The 16,170-nt window shown below is 40.5% G+C and overlaps 1 protein-coding gene across 19 annotated transcripts in view; it reads right to left on the bottom strand.

The window, feature by feature from the left end:
• PPFIBP1 (PPFIA binding protein 1) overlaps window positions 1-16,170 on the bottom strand; it is a 113,112-nt gene that overhangs the window by 12,265 nt on the left and 84,677 nt on the right. For 8 of the 19 annotated variants that reach the window (XM_061359624.1, XM_061359604.1, XM_061359526.1 and 5 more), the window contains 12 exons: window positions 14,932-14,964; window positions 13,553-13,614; window positions 12,752-12,836; window positions 10,924-11,081; window positions 9,844-9,974; window positions 8,148-8,201; window positions 6,945-7,005; window positions 5,867-5,896; window positions 4,599-4,770; window positions 3,123-3,155; window positions 738-879; window positions 353-481 (listed from right to left, as the gene is read on the bottom strand). In XM_061359624.1, coding sequence (XP_061215608.1) covers window positions 353-481; window positions 738-879; window positions 3,123-3,155; window positions 4,599-4,770; window positions 5,867-5,896; window positions 6,945-7,005; window positions 8,148-8,201; window positions 9,844-9,974; window positions 10,924-11,081; window positions 12,752-12,836; window positions 13,553-13,614; window positions 14,932-14,964 — 1,090 coding nt within the window. The remainder of the gene's footprint in view (window positions 1-352; window positions 482-737; window positions 880-3,122; window positions 3,156-4,598; window positions 4,771-5,866; window positions 5,897-6,944; window positions 7,006-8,147; window positions 8,202-9,843; window positions 9,975-10,923; window positions 11,082-12,751; window positions 12,837-13,552; window positions 13,615-14,931; window positions 14,965-16,170) is intronic. The other 11 variants (XM_061359618.1, XM_061359599.1, XM_061359610.1 and 8 more) reach the window with 7 other exon arrangements.

Consider the following 16,170-nt stretch of genomic DNA (forward strand, 5'->3'; position numbering starts at 1 on the left):
ATTTTCACATTAGCCTTTAACACCCCAAAATGCACCAGAAAACATACCAGAGGAGTATCTATCATTGCCATGTGAGGGCTTATGCCCTGCTTCAGATGGGCTCACAACTGTACTACTCTTGAAGACATGAGCAAGGAAGGCTCCACTCTGCAGCAGGACCCCACCACACAGAAAACAAACTCAAGCCTACAAAGATCATCTCTGAAAGGAGGACACAGCCTAGATATGCCCGTTTCTGTCTGTCATGAGAGGAGACATTTCATTTCATCACTGCACTTCTCCTTTAAGTCACATGCTTGACCTGAGCTGCTGGGAAGGCAAGCACCAGCATGCTTTGCACTGCTTGTCTTACTTGTGTGACTGCCCCAGGTCTCGAGACCAGCCCAGTCGTGGTCCTGCAGTTGCTCTTGTCCCTCCTCTTTTGAACTCCGTCTCAGACATGTCATCTGGGTTGAAGGTGGTGGACTGGCTTCTTTTGAGCCTAGTTTAAATGGAAGGAAGTGTATTCACATTTGGCTAAGGAAAAGGCATGCTGCTACTGCTGCAACCAATGTAGTCAAGATCAGGGTTTGTAGCTCTTCTTCTACGTGCCATCAAATGCCATACTGGCTCCTGCACTTGAGACAGTAAACCATGAAGCCATGCACTGGAGAGGGGAAAAAGGGAAGATGTGTTCCCAGCAAACCCCTGTGCAAACCCCGTCTCTGGAGAACAGTAGTTTCTCATCTTTTACTTACTTTCCAAATAACCTCTTAATTCCCCTGGCCTTTTTCCTGGAATCTGGAGAAGATGGTGTCATCTGTAGACTATCCGCTTCTTTTGCGCAAGGAGGCAAGCCAGCCAGATCCAAGTTATCTGCAGATCCCTTCTCCGTTTCAGCTGTCAGAAAACAATAGCCCCATGAAGACCCACTCAAGAAGCACTGTACAGACACACTCTTGAACTCAGGAACAGCTCTTGCTAAAGTTATGGAGAGCCACCATGTTAAGGAAATAGGCCAGAGAGGGATGGGAAAATCCAGGAGAATCAACATGTGTTCCTCCTTTATGGGCCTGACTGGGAACACTCCAAGGCAAGGCTCTGCACCAGTTAAGTGCCTTGCATCCAAGATGGGCAAAAACACACCTTGTGAATCAATCAGTGAATTAAGTCCCGAGTTTACTCTTCTCGGGGAGTGCTCCTACGGTCCTTTCACAGGAAGAGCCAAGGCACATGGATGTCCAGAAATAATTCAGTGCCATGGCAGGGAACCAAACCAGGAGTCCCCAAAGCACAGAAAAATAAATAATTTTCCTGCAGGCATCTTTCCTAATAACCTGCAGTATTCCGTAAGTTCCCCATCAAGGAAATTCCGGCAACAAACAACTCCTGTCCCAGGAGCAGGAGGGCCCTTTTCCTCTCGTTTCTGAAAATTGTGGAATATTTTGTTCCTCTGCAGAGAAACACCACAGAATTTAGGATCTTTTTGAACTTGATCTTCTGAGTGATGCACAAAGCCTCTCTGATTAGAGACCCTATACATTACCACCCACTCTAAAAACATTAGGTCTTTGGTCTGTAGCTGTTGTTTTCTATGACAACAAACTTGAGGGCTCCTGTCCCCAAAAGGGAAGTTGTCGCAAAAGCCAAACTTACAAAGAAGAAAATTATTTTAAGATCATTTAAAATAACTGCAGTACCTACTAGGCTACATAAGCAGAGATGTGCCAGCAACTGCCAAATAGCTGAATTAAACTACCATGTGGAGTTTATGCCATTTACTTGCTGAGAAACAGTGATAGCATGAGCCTGTTCAGATGAAGCAGCTATGGCAAGGCAGCCTGCAGCAGGCTGACAGTCAGACCTGTAACCATTTTTACCATGTTTTAACACATGCTGTTTAATTAGATGACCATTATTTGGAATGGACTCTTAGGCTTCCAGGATTAAAACAAACGAGTTATGTGAATCAAGGTAGAGCGTATATTGCTGGGACACGTGGTCTCAAGCCACAGAACTACCACTGAGGTGGCCACAACCTGCCACAAATGGCAATAAACTGCAGGCTTTGCTAGCTGGGCAAAGTTTAGATGATTCAGTCAGAATACATTTGAACATGTCCCATTTTCCATTAATGCTTTAGATGTTAAACTGTGCAGTGAGGCAACAAGGTTGCACAGAAGATTATTTATGGGCACTCTGGTTTGATCACTGTTGAATACTTGCCAGTGAGGGACAGTGCTAACGTCAAACCAGGCTTTCGCATATGTGGTTTTTGCTTTACTTGTAGAAGAAAAAGTGCTAGCTTAGAAAAAGTACAATTGAACAGCTTTCTAGAGAGAGAATACTAGGATAAGGTTGGGTGCATTAGTAGCAGAGATTTGCGGGTATTGCAATATTTGCTCCTTGTACCTGACTCCCTTCCACACACTGACACAACCCCACAGAACACTCAACATTTAAGAGGCCCCATGGGAAACCAAAAAGGCCCAGAGCACTTGGTCTCTTCCTCAGCAAGGGGCACACAGTGTGGCTGTATGACAACCCTGACTGACACAGCTCTGCTTGCTAAGGAGGCACCCTGCAAGTCTTACCTGCCTTTGCCATAACCACCCAGGGAACACTCACACCCCTGGACTGGTTTTTCCTATATGAATCGCTCCATCCCCGTTTGCCCTAATTATTTCTCATTTGTTTGTTATATAGTAAATAACTGCATCTTAGAAGAAGACTTATGTATCCTACTCTCACAGTGAACACCTGGGAAATATACCTCATTCCCTTCTTCGCAACCCTTTAAGCTCTCTCCAGGACAGATGAGAGCACAGAGGTGCCTCTAGTACTTAAACATCACTGATTCTCACCTACTACTTTGTCTGTGGGTAACTTTGTGCTCAAAGTTACAGCAAAGGTTTCTGCAAATTAACCCGCAATCTCTCATTAGTAGCAGTTACTGCGAAATGGCACAGCTGACTTTTAGCAGAGGGCAGATGTTACATGAAAACTCCTTTTAGCGATGGACAAAAATTCCAATGCAGAGCTCTGGTGTCTAGTTCTTGTTTGAAAAGTGTGTGGCCATAACCAGCTGTTAGCAGCAGTCACAACACAGCGCTGGTACAGGCAGACATGCAGGACTACTATACCTAAAGTAGGTGCACTTGCACTTCGACTGCGATCTTCAGATATCCAAACAACGCACATAACCACACGCAGCACAACGGGAGAGAACACGCAGAGGGACAAGGTAAAACACAGTTCAAAACTTACATCAGCAAAATACAAGACAAAAGGAGGGGAGTACATGAGACACATGCGCCACACACAATGCTGAATTCACACAGAGGTTAGGATTACCAATTCACTGTTAATCCCCTTTTAAAAACAAGAAATGCAGTGGAGCTCTCTACGGTGGAAGGGTAAGAGCACCGCAGTCACTTTGCTGCAGGAAGGTCACTTGCTCCATGACACATGGGGCATGTGACTCACACGGGCTCTCATGACACGGCAAGTATCGGGACACCAGCTTTACAGATTTCAGAAGCACTGAAATGTGGATAACATACATAACTTACTCAGATTTACAGGACCCTGATCTAGACGGCCCATCTTCCAATACTTTATGACAGTCACAATACTCCACTTTGTTAGACAATTTCAGGATGAAACAAACAATTACACAAATGCACACATGAAATAAACCAAAGCTAAGAGCCTAACCCTCAGAATAGACTGTACATCTATTCCAAGTAAGCTAGCAACTTTCCATGCTATGCCACAGGCAAACACGGGTAACATATAATAAATGTGTAGGTATGTTATTTCTTTCCAACAAAAGTCTAAAATTTTCTTTGAGTAGGTAAGAACAAGATACTTTTCTACTCAACAAAGCAGAAGCTATACCCCTTTGGGTTTCTGAAACATAGCGATAAATTCCTGTATCTTGTGCAAGAGTAAGCCAAAAACTTTACATGAACGGCAGTAGATCTGATGCACCAACTCACTTGATGCTTGAACTCGAACAGTGGAAAGACTACTACAGCAGTGCAGTGAATTCATGTAGGTTTTCATTTGGTGGCAACAATGATTTCAGCATTAAGCAGAACATTTTTGTTTATTTCTTGGTTAAGTGTAAACATCATCAAATGACAACATCAAAACAACCTCCCCTCCGTTCCAGGTGAGCTTGAACAACTTGTCAATCCTGTTCCTGTTTTTGCCATCACTTTTGCAAGGCTAGTTAAATACACATAAAGAGGAAAACTGAGGCTGCTGCCTCATTTCTGTACATCTGAAAATCTAATGAAAGATAAACTGAGGATGTAGCCAGGAGAAGAAAAAGACCACAAATCCCATGTATGAACTACTGCCAGACAGCTAGCATTTCAAAACAGCATCAATCTACTACAAGGTCCCAGAAGAGATACCACAGCAAGGCTGAAACAGATCAAATACTTCATTACATCAGTGAGGGTTTTTTTTATTGCTGTTTGATGCTTTCCAAATCTTCTACTGAGAAAAGTGCCACCAAGTCACAGTGAGACTAAGGCTTCTTACAGTTACAGCAGTTATTAAGATCATTCAAAATACACAGAATTTGCATGTAGGTGCATGATACCTACCCAGATTGGGGGCACTTGCAGTCCTCTTGTTGTTTTTTATCTTGAAAAAGCCTCGTCCAAACGAAGATCTGGCTTTACGGGTACCAAAACTATCCTCGTCGCCTGTGCCACCATGAGAAGGAGACTTTGGAGGGAGGGTTGCAAAGTTATTACCTTCCACAGGAGGTTTAACCTGCTCAAGTTAGGGAAAAAAGATTCAGTATCAGGAAATTGCTAAAGATCTTTTGAGAAAGACTGTGAACTGACTGCCTACAGATATTCAGGAGAGTCCCCCTCATTTCTTATTACAAGAAAACAGAATGTAAAAGCCATAAAGGAAAACATAAACAAGATCTTCATTTCAATATGTTCAGGAGCCAAGATTATTATCTCTACTAAGAGTAACATGCCTTTTTTAAGATGTCTCTCAGTTTCTGCAAGGCTGGCTTACAAGTATGGACAAGGTAAAAATACAGTCCTGGAAGGCTTTGAACTTTTTCAGCTTTCTAGGGTTTCTGTCTCCTTCACTGCTAGATGTAAGAGCAGTGGGAAACAAAAGAAAGAGAGGAGACCCCTACAGTATACTGGTTTTCTGCCAAGTGCCAGACAACTCTTTTTGTCTATCACTGCTCTGCAATTCCAGAATTAATGGATTGATTGACTATGTCCAGGCAGGCAGTATAAATACCAGGACGGACATCAGACACACTTCGACTGTCTCTTTAAAAGAAGGAGGAAGCAAACCCATTCACAATCCAAATATTATCCTTTAGCTCTTGCTGAATCGATACAGCATTGACTCTACAAGAGGTATGTCATTACTGCTTGGGTCTTTTTATAGGTAATAATTGTTGCACGCAAACTATGTTCATGTGGTAACTGCAGGGTAACCGTTCTGCAATGACAGTCTTTTTCAGGCCACAGTTGCTAGTCACAGAAAACAATCTGTAAAGCCAAAGTTTTTTAAAGAGACACTAATCAAAGGTAATTACAGGCTCAGTAAAATACTTAACTTTGCTAGTTATCTAGTGGTAGAATATGTGGGGGAAACGTTAGCTTAGATGGCAACCTTATGCTCAACCAGACTGAAAGATAATCCATGTGTGAGAAGACAAGAATGTGTGAGACACTATATGCCTGACGCTGAAGGGATGGTGACAACCATCATATACTCCTCACTATCTTGTCTGCAGGTCTGCTATTCCCCCTCTGGAACTGCACAATTCACAAACTGAGCTTTTCAACGCTTGCTCACTGCTTGCTTCTCCGTGTACATGCGCACACATTACCTCTGTTGGCTTCTGTGCAGAGTCTCTGTCCTGTTTGGAAAAGATTAATAAAACCATTTAAATAAGTCATGGTTTATAACCAGCATTTAATTCATTACCCTGAGTTAAATTCTGACTGTAATACCCTTCCTTGCCTATTTTTCCCCATCCAAAATAAATCTCTTCAGAGCTGTATTTCACACAGATTAATTCTTGCTTTCTTTGAGGTCAGTGAGCTGACATGAAAATATGGTTGCCTTGCTTTACTTCGTAAAAGATTAGCTGTGTACTTAATTAGCGACATGCAGTCTGTTAAGGCACTAGTGGAAACAGCTGGAATCAGACAGGGCAGAAGCCAAGCAGATAAAACATCCACAGCCTCCACTCCCTGGCTGTCCAAATGAACAAAAAAACCCTAGCCCATGAACTCCAGCTGTCATCATCAGTTCTGGTTACAATTTCAGTCCTGTCAACATCCCTCCTGAGCTGTAAGGCACAGCTCAGTGGTTTGGGTATCAGGGAACTCGGGAGCTTTAAAAAATTCAGGCTGTCAAAAATGAGTACAGGATTGCCCTCATTTAGTAACACAGTTAGAGGCTAGCTGATTTTGATCTCTTCAAGAGACCTAAACTGAAGCTATCATCAGACAAAGGCTCAGTATTCTTTTGTTCCTGATCACTTAAAATGTAATCATCCCAGACTGTACATGCATTAATTTACACAGCCTTCCAAAACTGTTTGCTTTAAACAGAGGTAGGAAGTGGTAGTGGGACTTACTTTGTTCCTGTATAAAATCATAAAAGCCTATCAACTAAAAAACCCCAACCTCATTATCTGAGGAAAAACACAATATGAGAGTCTTCAGTAAATGTCTCAAGTAAAAATCAAAAAAGCTCCTGTGTTTCCACAAACAGATTTCCTCCTTTAATAAAATCTGGACAATGTCACGTGTATGAGATCATTGCTAACACGGACACGAGGAGTCCTACTCTGACTCAGAATTTCTCAGAAGGTGGCAACAGAGTGTCCACAGGGTCACTTCACAAGAGATGTCACTCCTATTTCTAAGGGGATGGGAGGAAGTAAGAGACCAACCAACCGCTTCAGATATCTCTTTTCTCAAACTGCTCAGACTGCTGGACTTCTGCAGTGAAGAAGTTCTGAAACAACAACATAAAAACCAAGTTACTGGAATTGAATTTGCAAACATAAACACACTTTCAGGAATCAGCTTTAAAGAAAGCATTATAATACATGATGAGATATACTAAAATAAAAATTGAATTAAGGCAATCAGTGCACTAATCAGAGCCCACACAATATGATGAGATACTGTAAGAACCTCCACATCGCAATTAGTGCTGCTAATGCTTCAGTGACGTGATGCCTACCTTTGGATATTTTTGGCATCTTCTTTAACACTGTATTTCCAGAAGCACAAGCAAAAGTTACACAGGCAAAGCAAGCGATACAAACAAAAGCTATGAAAAACAATATTTTTAGCAATAGGCTTCTGACTAATTTAATCCTTAAAGAAGTCAAGTATATTAAGTCAAGCATGTTATCTTTGGTTCCATTTTCCATTTTGGACCATATAGCCTTCATCTTCCGGTAGTCTAAAACATCTAAGTCTGATTAAAAAGAAAATTACCACTGAAGTTTTTCCCACAAACAGGTATAAATTAAGAGTAATTCCACTGCATTTTATACAAAGTTACTCATATTTATACCAGCATAGCGAGAGTAGAATTTGGCTCTGGGAATACTGTTGTGGTACTAAGTCACTCAAAATAAAACCAGCTGCAGAGCCTCACACTGTGTACCAGACTAACCCTGTTGACTTAGGCACCTTACTAACAAACCACTTTGACTCAACTCCGAGTTCATACACTCCCACTGATTTCCCTAGGGAACATGGTTATGTGGCAGAAACTAAAACTATTTTCTCATTGTAGTCAGCCATCTCCTTTCCAAACTATCAAAAGAAAAAAGCAAATCACATGCACATATACTACAGAAAATGTAAATTTCCAAGTAATACTGTGTACAAACAAATTAGAGATGCTTCACAATGTGAAAGTAATTAACTGCACACACGCACAAATGAAGTCTTGAAAAATAATGATCATGAAAACACAGGACATGGCATGAGCAGAAAGCTACCACCTCTAAATAAATACCACCTTGGCTACAATTAGTTGCTATATTTACATGCGTATGTAAAATGGGTGGGGATAGGGAGGTTCAAGTTGACAATCACATATAAATATGTTCCCTAAACATTTTTGATTATGATACTTACATTGGACTATCACACAGCTGAGTTTCTGGGGAAGAGCCTATTGATCTTCCTTCACTGCAAACAAAAAAAGGTATTAAAAAAGCAAGGCATTTGGGGATCCCATCCAAATACCTTGCTGACATAGAAAACCTATCTTCCCAGCCTGCTTTAATCCTGTTTTCACTTCAGCTGTTATGGTACTGACACATTGCAAATCTTCTCCTCCATGGTGGCAAGTCTTGTAAAAGACTATAGAATCATAGAATGGTTTGGATTGGAAAGGACCTTAACATCATCTAGTTCGACCCTGGCTGCCATGGGCAGGGACACCTTGCACTAAATCATGTCACCCAAGATAAAGAACAAAGGTGAGCTCAAGAGTCCCAGAAAAGACAACCTGCATTGCAAGTTGATGACAACACTGCACTATTTAGCTTAAATAAATACTGAGGTTACAGCCTGTGCAGGGTCTGCAGCAGCACCAAGTAGTGGAGGTCCCTGCCTCCCTCTCAGTCACCCCAGTTGGGGAATTTTGCTGCTGGTTAGTGCTTTGTTTGTTTTTTCCCAAGATGGGACACAGATGAAATCCCTGTTGGGGATGGCTAGAGCTGCATGAGGCACAGCACAGCAGAAACCAAGAAAAGCTGGTCTACTGCCTAGTAGGCTTTCCTTGACTGGAGCTGGAAAAATCACACATCAACTTGTGCTTGCACTTATTTTTTTACGATGAGATTGATGATGGTTTTAAACCAGAAAGATTCCCTTGCCTTCATAGTATTTGATACTCAATTAGATAAAGCCAAGATTTGGACCCAGAATTAAAAACCCTAGCACAGCCTTTGTCTAGCTGTGAGCCCAGTGCACTTTTTGGTACTCCTTGCAGTGCCAGTCCACATCTGCAGAGACCAGGTTTCCTTACCTGGGCGAGGAGGGTGCAGGCTTAGAAACACTGGAGGAAGCTGAAGGCCACTTCTCACCCAGGAGGAAGCCACAGGGTTCAATCAGGGGGGCCTTAGGCACAGGTGCCACAGATCAGGTGCAGCCATGCATCCCCACCCTGAGCTCCCTGGCACTCTCTGGTTACACATTTCATCTGGCTTTCAAAATTGCAGGCAGGGCTCTCATGAGCAAGTAAAGAAATATCTCTGCATTTCACCATGCCAAGGACAGCAGCAACAATAGATCTTTCTCTGATCTTCTGAAGTGCCACTTGGGTTTCCTCCTGGGGCTCCAGTAACAGCTCAAGGTTAGAGATGGACAGTCCTCTTGTTGCAGTTTTGGCAGTGCCTTACATCAGTCTTTAGCAATTGTAGAAAATGCATGAATGCAAATCATTGGGAATGAACCTGTGCTAGCACAGCCAACACTATCTCAGCCAGACCTAGATGATGTAAACCTAGATAAAAATAATGATTCTGTGCCCTTCGTTATATGGTATCAGTTTTTCTCTCCTTCTGTTCATTTCTTGCAAAGCAGCTGGTATAGAGTTGGAGTGCTGCTACAAGCAACAGCAACCAAACTAATACTTGCTTACTGAAAAAGATTTAATCAAAGCACTTCACGAACATAAGCTAATAGCTATAGCTAGTCCAGTGAATGCTAGCCTTGCTTAACTGACTTAATGACTTGTCAGCATAATAACTGACAGAATTTTACTCTCAATAAATGCCCCAGAATATTGGATTTACAATTGAAAAATACATGGAAACAACAATACCTCATTTCACTTGCAGGATCTGGCCTAGGCTGTGTTTTCAGTTTCTCTGCAACAGTTTCTGAGCTCTTGGATGTTGATGAAAAAGAAGGGATTGAAATCTGTAAAATACTGGTGTGGATCTGTAAGGAATTCTAGAAAGAATGAAGAATACATGTTACACTGGTTTGAGCTGAAATGAAGCAGTCATAAATTAAAAAAGAGTAACAGACAAACTATGAAAAGAAGGATCTGAAATAAGATTTTTAAAAGCAATTACTTTCTTTTTATTATAATACAATGATTTTTATTGTAATACAGTGATTACTTCCAAGTAGTAACTTGGAAGATGGCACTGAAGATGAAACATGAATGACTGCACAGATACGGTACAGCACAGACAAAAATCTCACAAGTCTTGCAAAACTGCCTGCTATATCTCTCTCTACCACAGACCCCACGAAGCGTAGCTCTCTTTGCATGTTTACGCCTGTCCTCAGCTGCACAGAGAATACCAGAAAGCTTCCAAACACTTAATTTAGTTTTCTTCATGTTGTATTTCTACTGTTTAATTAAGTCAAGTCCCTGCACTGACTCAGAGCTTTAAGAGATTTATGGTTTTATTACTGGAAAACACGACTGGAAAAATTAGAGATTGGACCACAATCTACTTATCATTTAACTGAAAGGGTGCAATGGTGATTGCATCCTTTTAAATATGACAAGATATATTAAGTCCCAACATGTTTACTTGGAGTTCCTGAAAAATTAAACGCAGCTCCTAAAATACTGGTATGAAAAGTTATTCCTGTGTTCTATAGGAAAAGTAGTTTGGGCCCATTCTCCTGACAAATACACCTATTTGCTGTCTCCTGATCACATCTGATGATTAAGAAAAATAAATCTAACTGAACTTAAATGAAACTCTTGAGCAGCTTTCACAAGAAAACTAAATTCTCCAAAAGGATATGGGACATTACTGAAAACTGTGCAACCCCAAAAGTATCTTTTCAGGAACTGGAGTTTTGACATCTGCAAAAGGAATCCAGCACAAACAATGTTTTTAAGGAGTGATGGCATTAAATGAGGAGGAAAAAAGGATACCTCTTCATGAATATTCACATTAAATTCATCATGGACTGGAGATGCTGTGACTGGGGTCGGAGATGGGCTTTTCTCTGGGTCAGTCAGACTTGGTGTTTCCAATAAAGATGTGGAAACAGACCCTGAATTCAAGAAGTCTTCACCATCACTTTCCTTGCCTGAAGGAAGAGAAACAGGCTTTACTTCCAGTTACATGATGACCCTCGCTCCCATGCATGGTACAGCCAGCATGCTCACTTATGGGCCAAAAAGGGAAGAGGCTAAGGATTCTTCATTTCTTTCTTAGGACAGACTACAACAGGTAAAAGGAAGTCATTGCTGAATCTCGCTTCCCAATTCAACTACCACAGCACAGCAGGGTTAGAGCAGAGGGAGGACATACATCTGACAGCAAAAATCCCAGCAAATGCCCTTAGGGCATTTAGTGAGATCTGTTTCAACACACTGAATAAATTGGAGCAGTTACTGAATTGAAGTTAATGAATTGGAGCAGTTATTTCCTGTGCTATGTTCTGTAATTTCATATTAAATACTTCTTTTCCCTTATTCACTAGGGAAACACCAAGGGTCAAAGTCTGCCTGAAACTTCAGACATCTCTATGGTTTCTTCAAGTTACCCACATGAAAAATGTAGCCTACTGCACAAGAGTCCAACACCAGATTTTAGGTGACTACACTGTTTGCAGACTGCCACAAACTGAGAGTCTCAGTTAAATGCTGTAGCCTGCATCAGCATCTGGCATTCTCTTCTCACAATGAGCAACTTGCTGCTCTAGAACTGCTTCAGTACCACCAAAAGGCTTGGATTTCCACACTTGTCATCAATATCAGAGTGCTGACACTGACAAGAAAAAAGTTCTGATGTCTTTTTTAACATCCTCCTGTCTTTGAAAGCATAGCACTGCATGAGAGAGTAATTCCTATTCAAATTCTTCAATGCTCAAGCAGGGTGTTTTGCCTTCATCTCCACCCTTCCTCTTTCCTCAGTGATAATGGACTTTCCCAACCTTCCATCAAACTGATGACCACCTCAATGTATATCACCCTTGAGGATCAGAAACTCCTGGATCTGGAAACCTCCATCAGTCAAAACATATGGAATGGACCATTTTACATGACATATTACAGTGACCATTTCAGCCCCTCAGTTAAGCTCATTATCTGATGGCAGAGAAGGGGTTTTTTGGGTGTGTGTGGGGAAAAAAAAAAAAAAGGTAGGAAAAGCCAGTTTCATCCCCACTGCAGTAGGGGACAACTATTCCACAGCTGCTCCATCTGATGGTGTGTGAAGGCTTCAGTACATGCCAAAGATGTGGTGTGCCACCACAACACAGTCCTGGCAGCACATCCACTTTGCTACAGACGTTTCTGTAGCTCTTGGGCACTGCTATTCCAGGGTGAGCAGCCACTGGGGTAGTGCTGGCTTGGCTTGTAAGAATGTGAATGCTCAGGCATTGCTCCGTTCAGCTACCAACCCCTCCCCAGGAACACATGCAAGAGGGGAACAGCAATTTTTAGCAGTTTGCGTAGTGGCCAGCCCTGAAAGGCATTTCAGAAGGCTATGGAAAGGGCCTGACAGTTTATCACACTAAGACTCATTTTACAAGGGGAAAATAAGCAATGTGACAATAATAGTTACTACCACCAGCTAGTAGATCGAACAGCTGCCTGGACAAAAAATGCAATTTACCAGTTCACAGTTGAAGAATTGGCTTTTCTCTGCCTAAGAGATGCCTCCAAAGATAGGAAGTCTAAGAGTCTAACACTACCACAATGCACCTAGAATTTAAATGAGAGCAGAGTTTAATATCTTTTGATTGTACAATACCTTTTTTACCTTGAGCCAGTATCACCATGTCTTGAACTTTCTTGTACCTATTCAGAGATTGCCGAAGCTCTTCTATCTTCCGATCCTAAAATGAAGGAAAGCTGTGACTGTGCTTCTTCCTTCAGCAAACCAAAAATAAGAACTAGAAATTCTAGACATTCTTCAGTTCAATTGGTTGTGATACAAAAAGAAATAGGAAGTGTGGATGGGACAGGACCCAGAACCCTGAGAGGCTATGAAATATCAAAACTTGCATTTAGTAAACACTTAATCTGCTTAATCACCAGAATTGTCCCAGCCTTGAAAGTGGATTTCAGCTCCCTTATTAAGTCAAAGGTGGAATATAATGAATCTGCCATGTACAATGAAAGCAGTAATCAAAGGATTTAGGGCTTTGGTGATCAAAAGAAAACATCCTACAAAAGGCACATGCATATGAATGTGCAAAATGATACATGAAAATAGTTCATACTTCACAGAAAGCTCTTTTGGAAACATAGCCTGTGATAGCCCAAGGGACTTGTATGGAGCTCTTCACATTTTCAGAACATGGTATAAATTGCTGTCACACTGAACTGAATGACACAACAGCGTACGCACTCTGTGCACATGCAAAACAGGTCATAAGTGCCCTATTTTAAAGGCACTGTTGTGCTTCTGAATAGAGTGAATCACTGATTCTTAGAAATCTGATTTTTTAATTGGATTGTGACAAGTTCATATGTGAAGATTTTCTTGAGAGATTTCTCTTAGATTTTCCTAGAGATTGAGCTCAATCTGAAAAAATAATGACTTTGATACCTTCTCTTCATTTGCGGCCATTAGAGATTCTACTGCCTTCTTCATTTTCTGCACCTCTATATCTAAAAGCACAATACAGTTCTCTAAGTCAATTTAAATTAAGACAGTGTAAGAAAATAAGGAAAATAAATAAATAAACCAAAACAAAAAGCAACTCAGTAATAGCTGAAAGTAAATTTACAAACTAAAAGACAAAACATAAGCCACTTAAATTCTGTTTTGGATAAAAATATACAGAAGAAAACCCTTTTCTTCAAAACCTTTTTTTTTCTGATATTTTTATCAAGGCAATGATAAAATTCAGGAGACTTCCTTGGCCACCCTCCAAGCTTTAGGAAAATGGAAAGGTCAAGAACTAAACTACTGCTTGATTTTCATTATGTCCACCTTTCAAATAAAGAAATAACTGCAAAACAAAAAATCCAAAATACAACATTTGGAGTGCAGTAAAACACATCATCATTACAGCAATCAACAAACACCCCAAACAGCATCTCAAAACCCCACTATACAAAGCAGTAAGATTAATGGATATGATGAAGAAAGCATTGTGCAGCGATGCTTAGTCTTAATTCAGTATGAATGTAGAAATGAGGACAGCACAATGGAATGATACAAGTATTTGCTGTGATGAGCAGTCATGCTAGAATATACATTGTGGTTCAGACTTGGAAAAGGTCCCTAATACAGATGACAGTGTTCTGTGCTTCATCTATAATCCTTATTCACAAGAAGTATAAATACATGGAAACATGTACATTCAAGCAAGGTTAGATTTTGGAGGTGTTCTGGACTGGAAATTCGGACAGAATGGAAAGAATCTCCATTTTTGCTAAAAATCTGCCTTGCATAAATGAAGTAAACTTTAAATTTTGTTACGAGCATAGGCAGCCGGCCAAATCCACAGGCAAGAAAGCATTTTACCTTGTTTTAACTTCCTAAAATTTCTTGGAAAACAAACAGAGTGGGAAGAACATTTTCCTCCTTAACAAAATGCAAGAAGAAAATGAGCTGCCTGGCTGGCTTTCTAGATGAAAGGCATTTAGACATATTGGGCTAAACCAGCAACTGATCCAGTTTCACTCAGTTATGCTAAATGAAAATCTGGTTTATTGGATAGCAACTGCATTTCATCGAGGCAACTGTTTTGTGAGTCTCCATGAGAGCAAATCTTTATCAGCTTTGCTTGATAAAAGTTTCTATTTCAAGTCTGATATATTCATCCTTATTCTGAAATTTTACTGGAAGTGTAACTAAGGGTTATAGATGATTTAACCTAACAATGTTCATTAAAGCAGTTTTGCAAACACATGCAGAAAGCTATTCTGGAAAGCACTTCTGAAATGCAAATGCTTGTGGAAAGACACCAGAAACCTTACTTTTATCTTTCAGCTTCTTTTTACAATTTTCATCTGTGCAGGAAAATCCATTGGATTTGAAATTAGCATGAAAATTATGACATTAAATCATTTTTAAGACAATATTGATACTTAGGAGTTCACTATCCATCATGTATTAGTGCAAAAGCAAGCAGTTCAATTTCAACCTGCACTCCCCTGGTGCTAACATTCCTAATGACACAAAACAGTCCCACTGCTCTCATGCACAATTACTTGTCTCAAGGATATATTTTGCAACTGTATGTTTTCACTTCTAAGGCCCCAGAAAAGATGTATGCAGACAGATTACTCTTAAACTAACACTTGGCAAAAGAGATAGATTAGTCTTAAACTATTGGCAAAAGCCAGCTAAGTGATAAAGTATGCATTTTGTTCAGAAAGCACAATTCAGCTAATGAAGCAGATAACTGGTGTTACCTGCAAATGGCATTATTTAATATTGGTCCAAGGCAGAAAAGAGATGGCCCATCATGGCAGAAGATCTCTGCTGAGCTATATTGAGAACTAAAGCTGAGAACCAAAGGGTAATGGGAGTTCAGTGTCCACAGCAGCCCCAAGGAAGAAAAGCCCCATTTAAGTAGTCATAAATGCAATAAAGTCAGACCTTGTTCATATTTAAGTGTTCTTAAAAAAAAGTACACTGAAACCAGATCATTTTATTAAATGAAATGTGACAACCTACACACTGCATTTCTTCCTCAGGTCAGGGGAGGAGTCTAATCTCTTGTGGCTTTATTCTTCTAAAAAAATGTACTTTAAAAGCACCATTTTCAAATCAGCAATAAATAGGCTTAATCAGTGTACAAATCTAGAACCAGTCCTCAATTTCACCTTCTTATGGCTAGGTCCACACTTAAGATTCACTGGAACACATCATACTTCAGTCTGTAGTACGGCTTTTCCCCTTCCTTACTGGTAAGGGGTGTACAAGCAAAGCCCAGCACAGATACCCACAAAGTTTCCTTCTCAGTGTAATCTTTTTGGGAAACTTTGCGACTATAAACTGCTACTTTTGAGGCACTATGCAAGCCATGTAAAGAGCTAACTAGGGATTACTTAGGCTAGTTTAAAGTTGATCAAGAAATTGACAATAGGTTGAACAGTTGCATTGTGAACACCCACTAAATATATTAAAAGAAGTAAACAAGGACAGAAATTATATAAAAACCTGATGTTTTTATCTGTTATTTCCTGTATAACCATTCACGGAAACACGAC

The sequence above is a fragment of the Neopsephotus bourkii genome, unplaced genomic scaffold, assembly GCF_033783945.1.
Source record: "Neopsephotus bourkii isolate Nb327-2 ecotype Australia unplaced genomic scaffold, CSIRO-AGI_Nbou_v1 NB_107, whole genome shotgun sequence".
NCBI classification, from domain to species: domain Eukaryota; kingdom Metazoa; phylum Chordata; class Aves; order Psittaciformes; family Psittacidae; genus Neopsephotus; species Neopsephotus bourkii.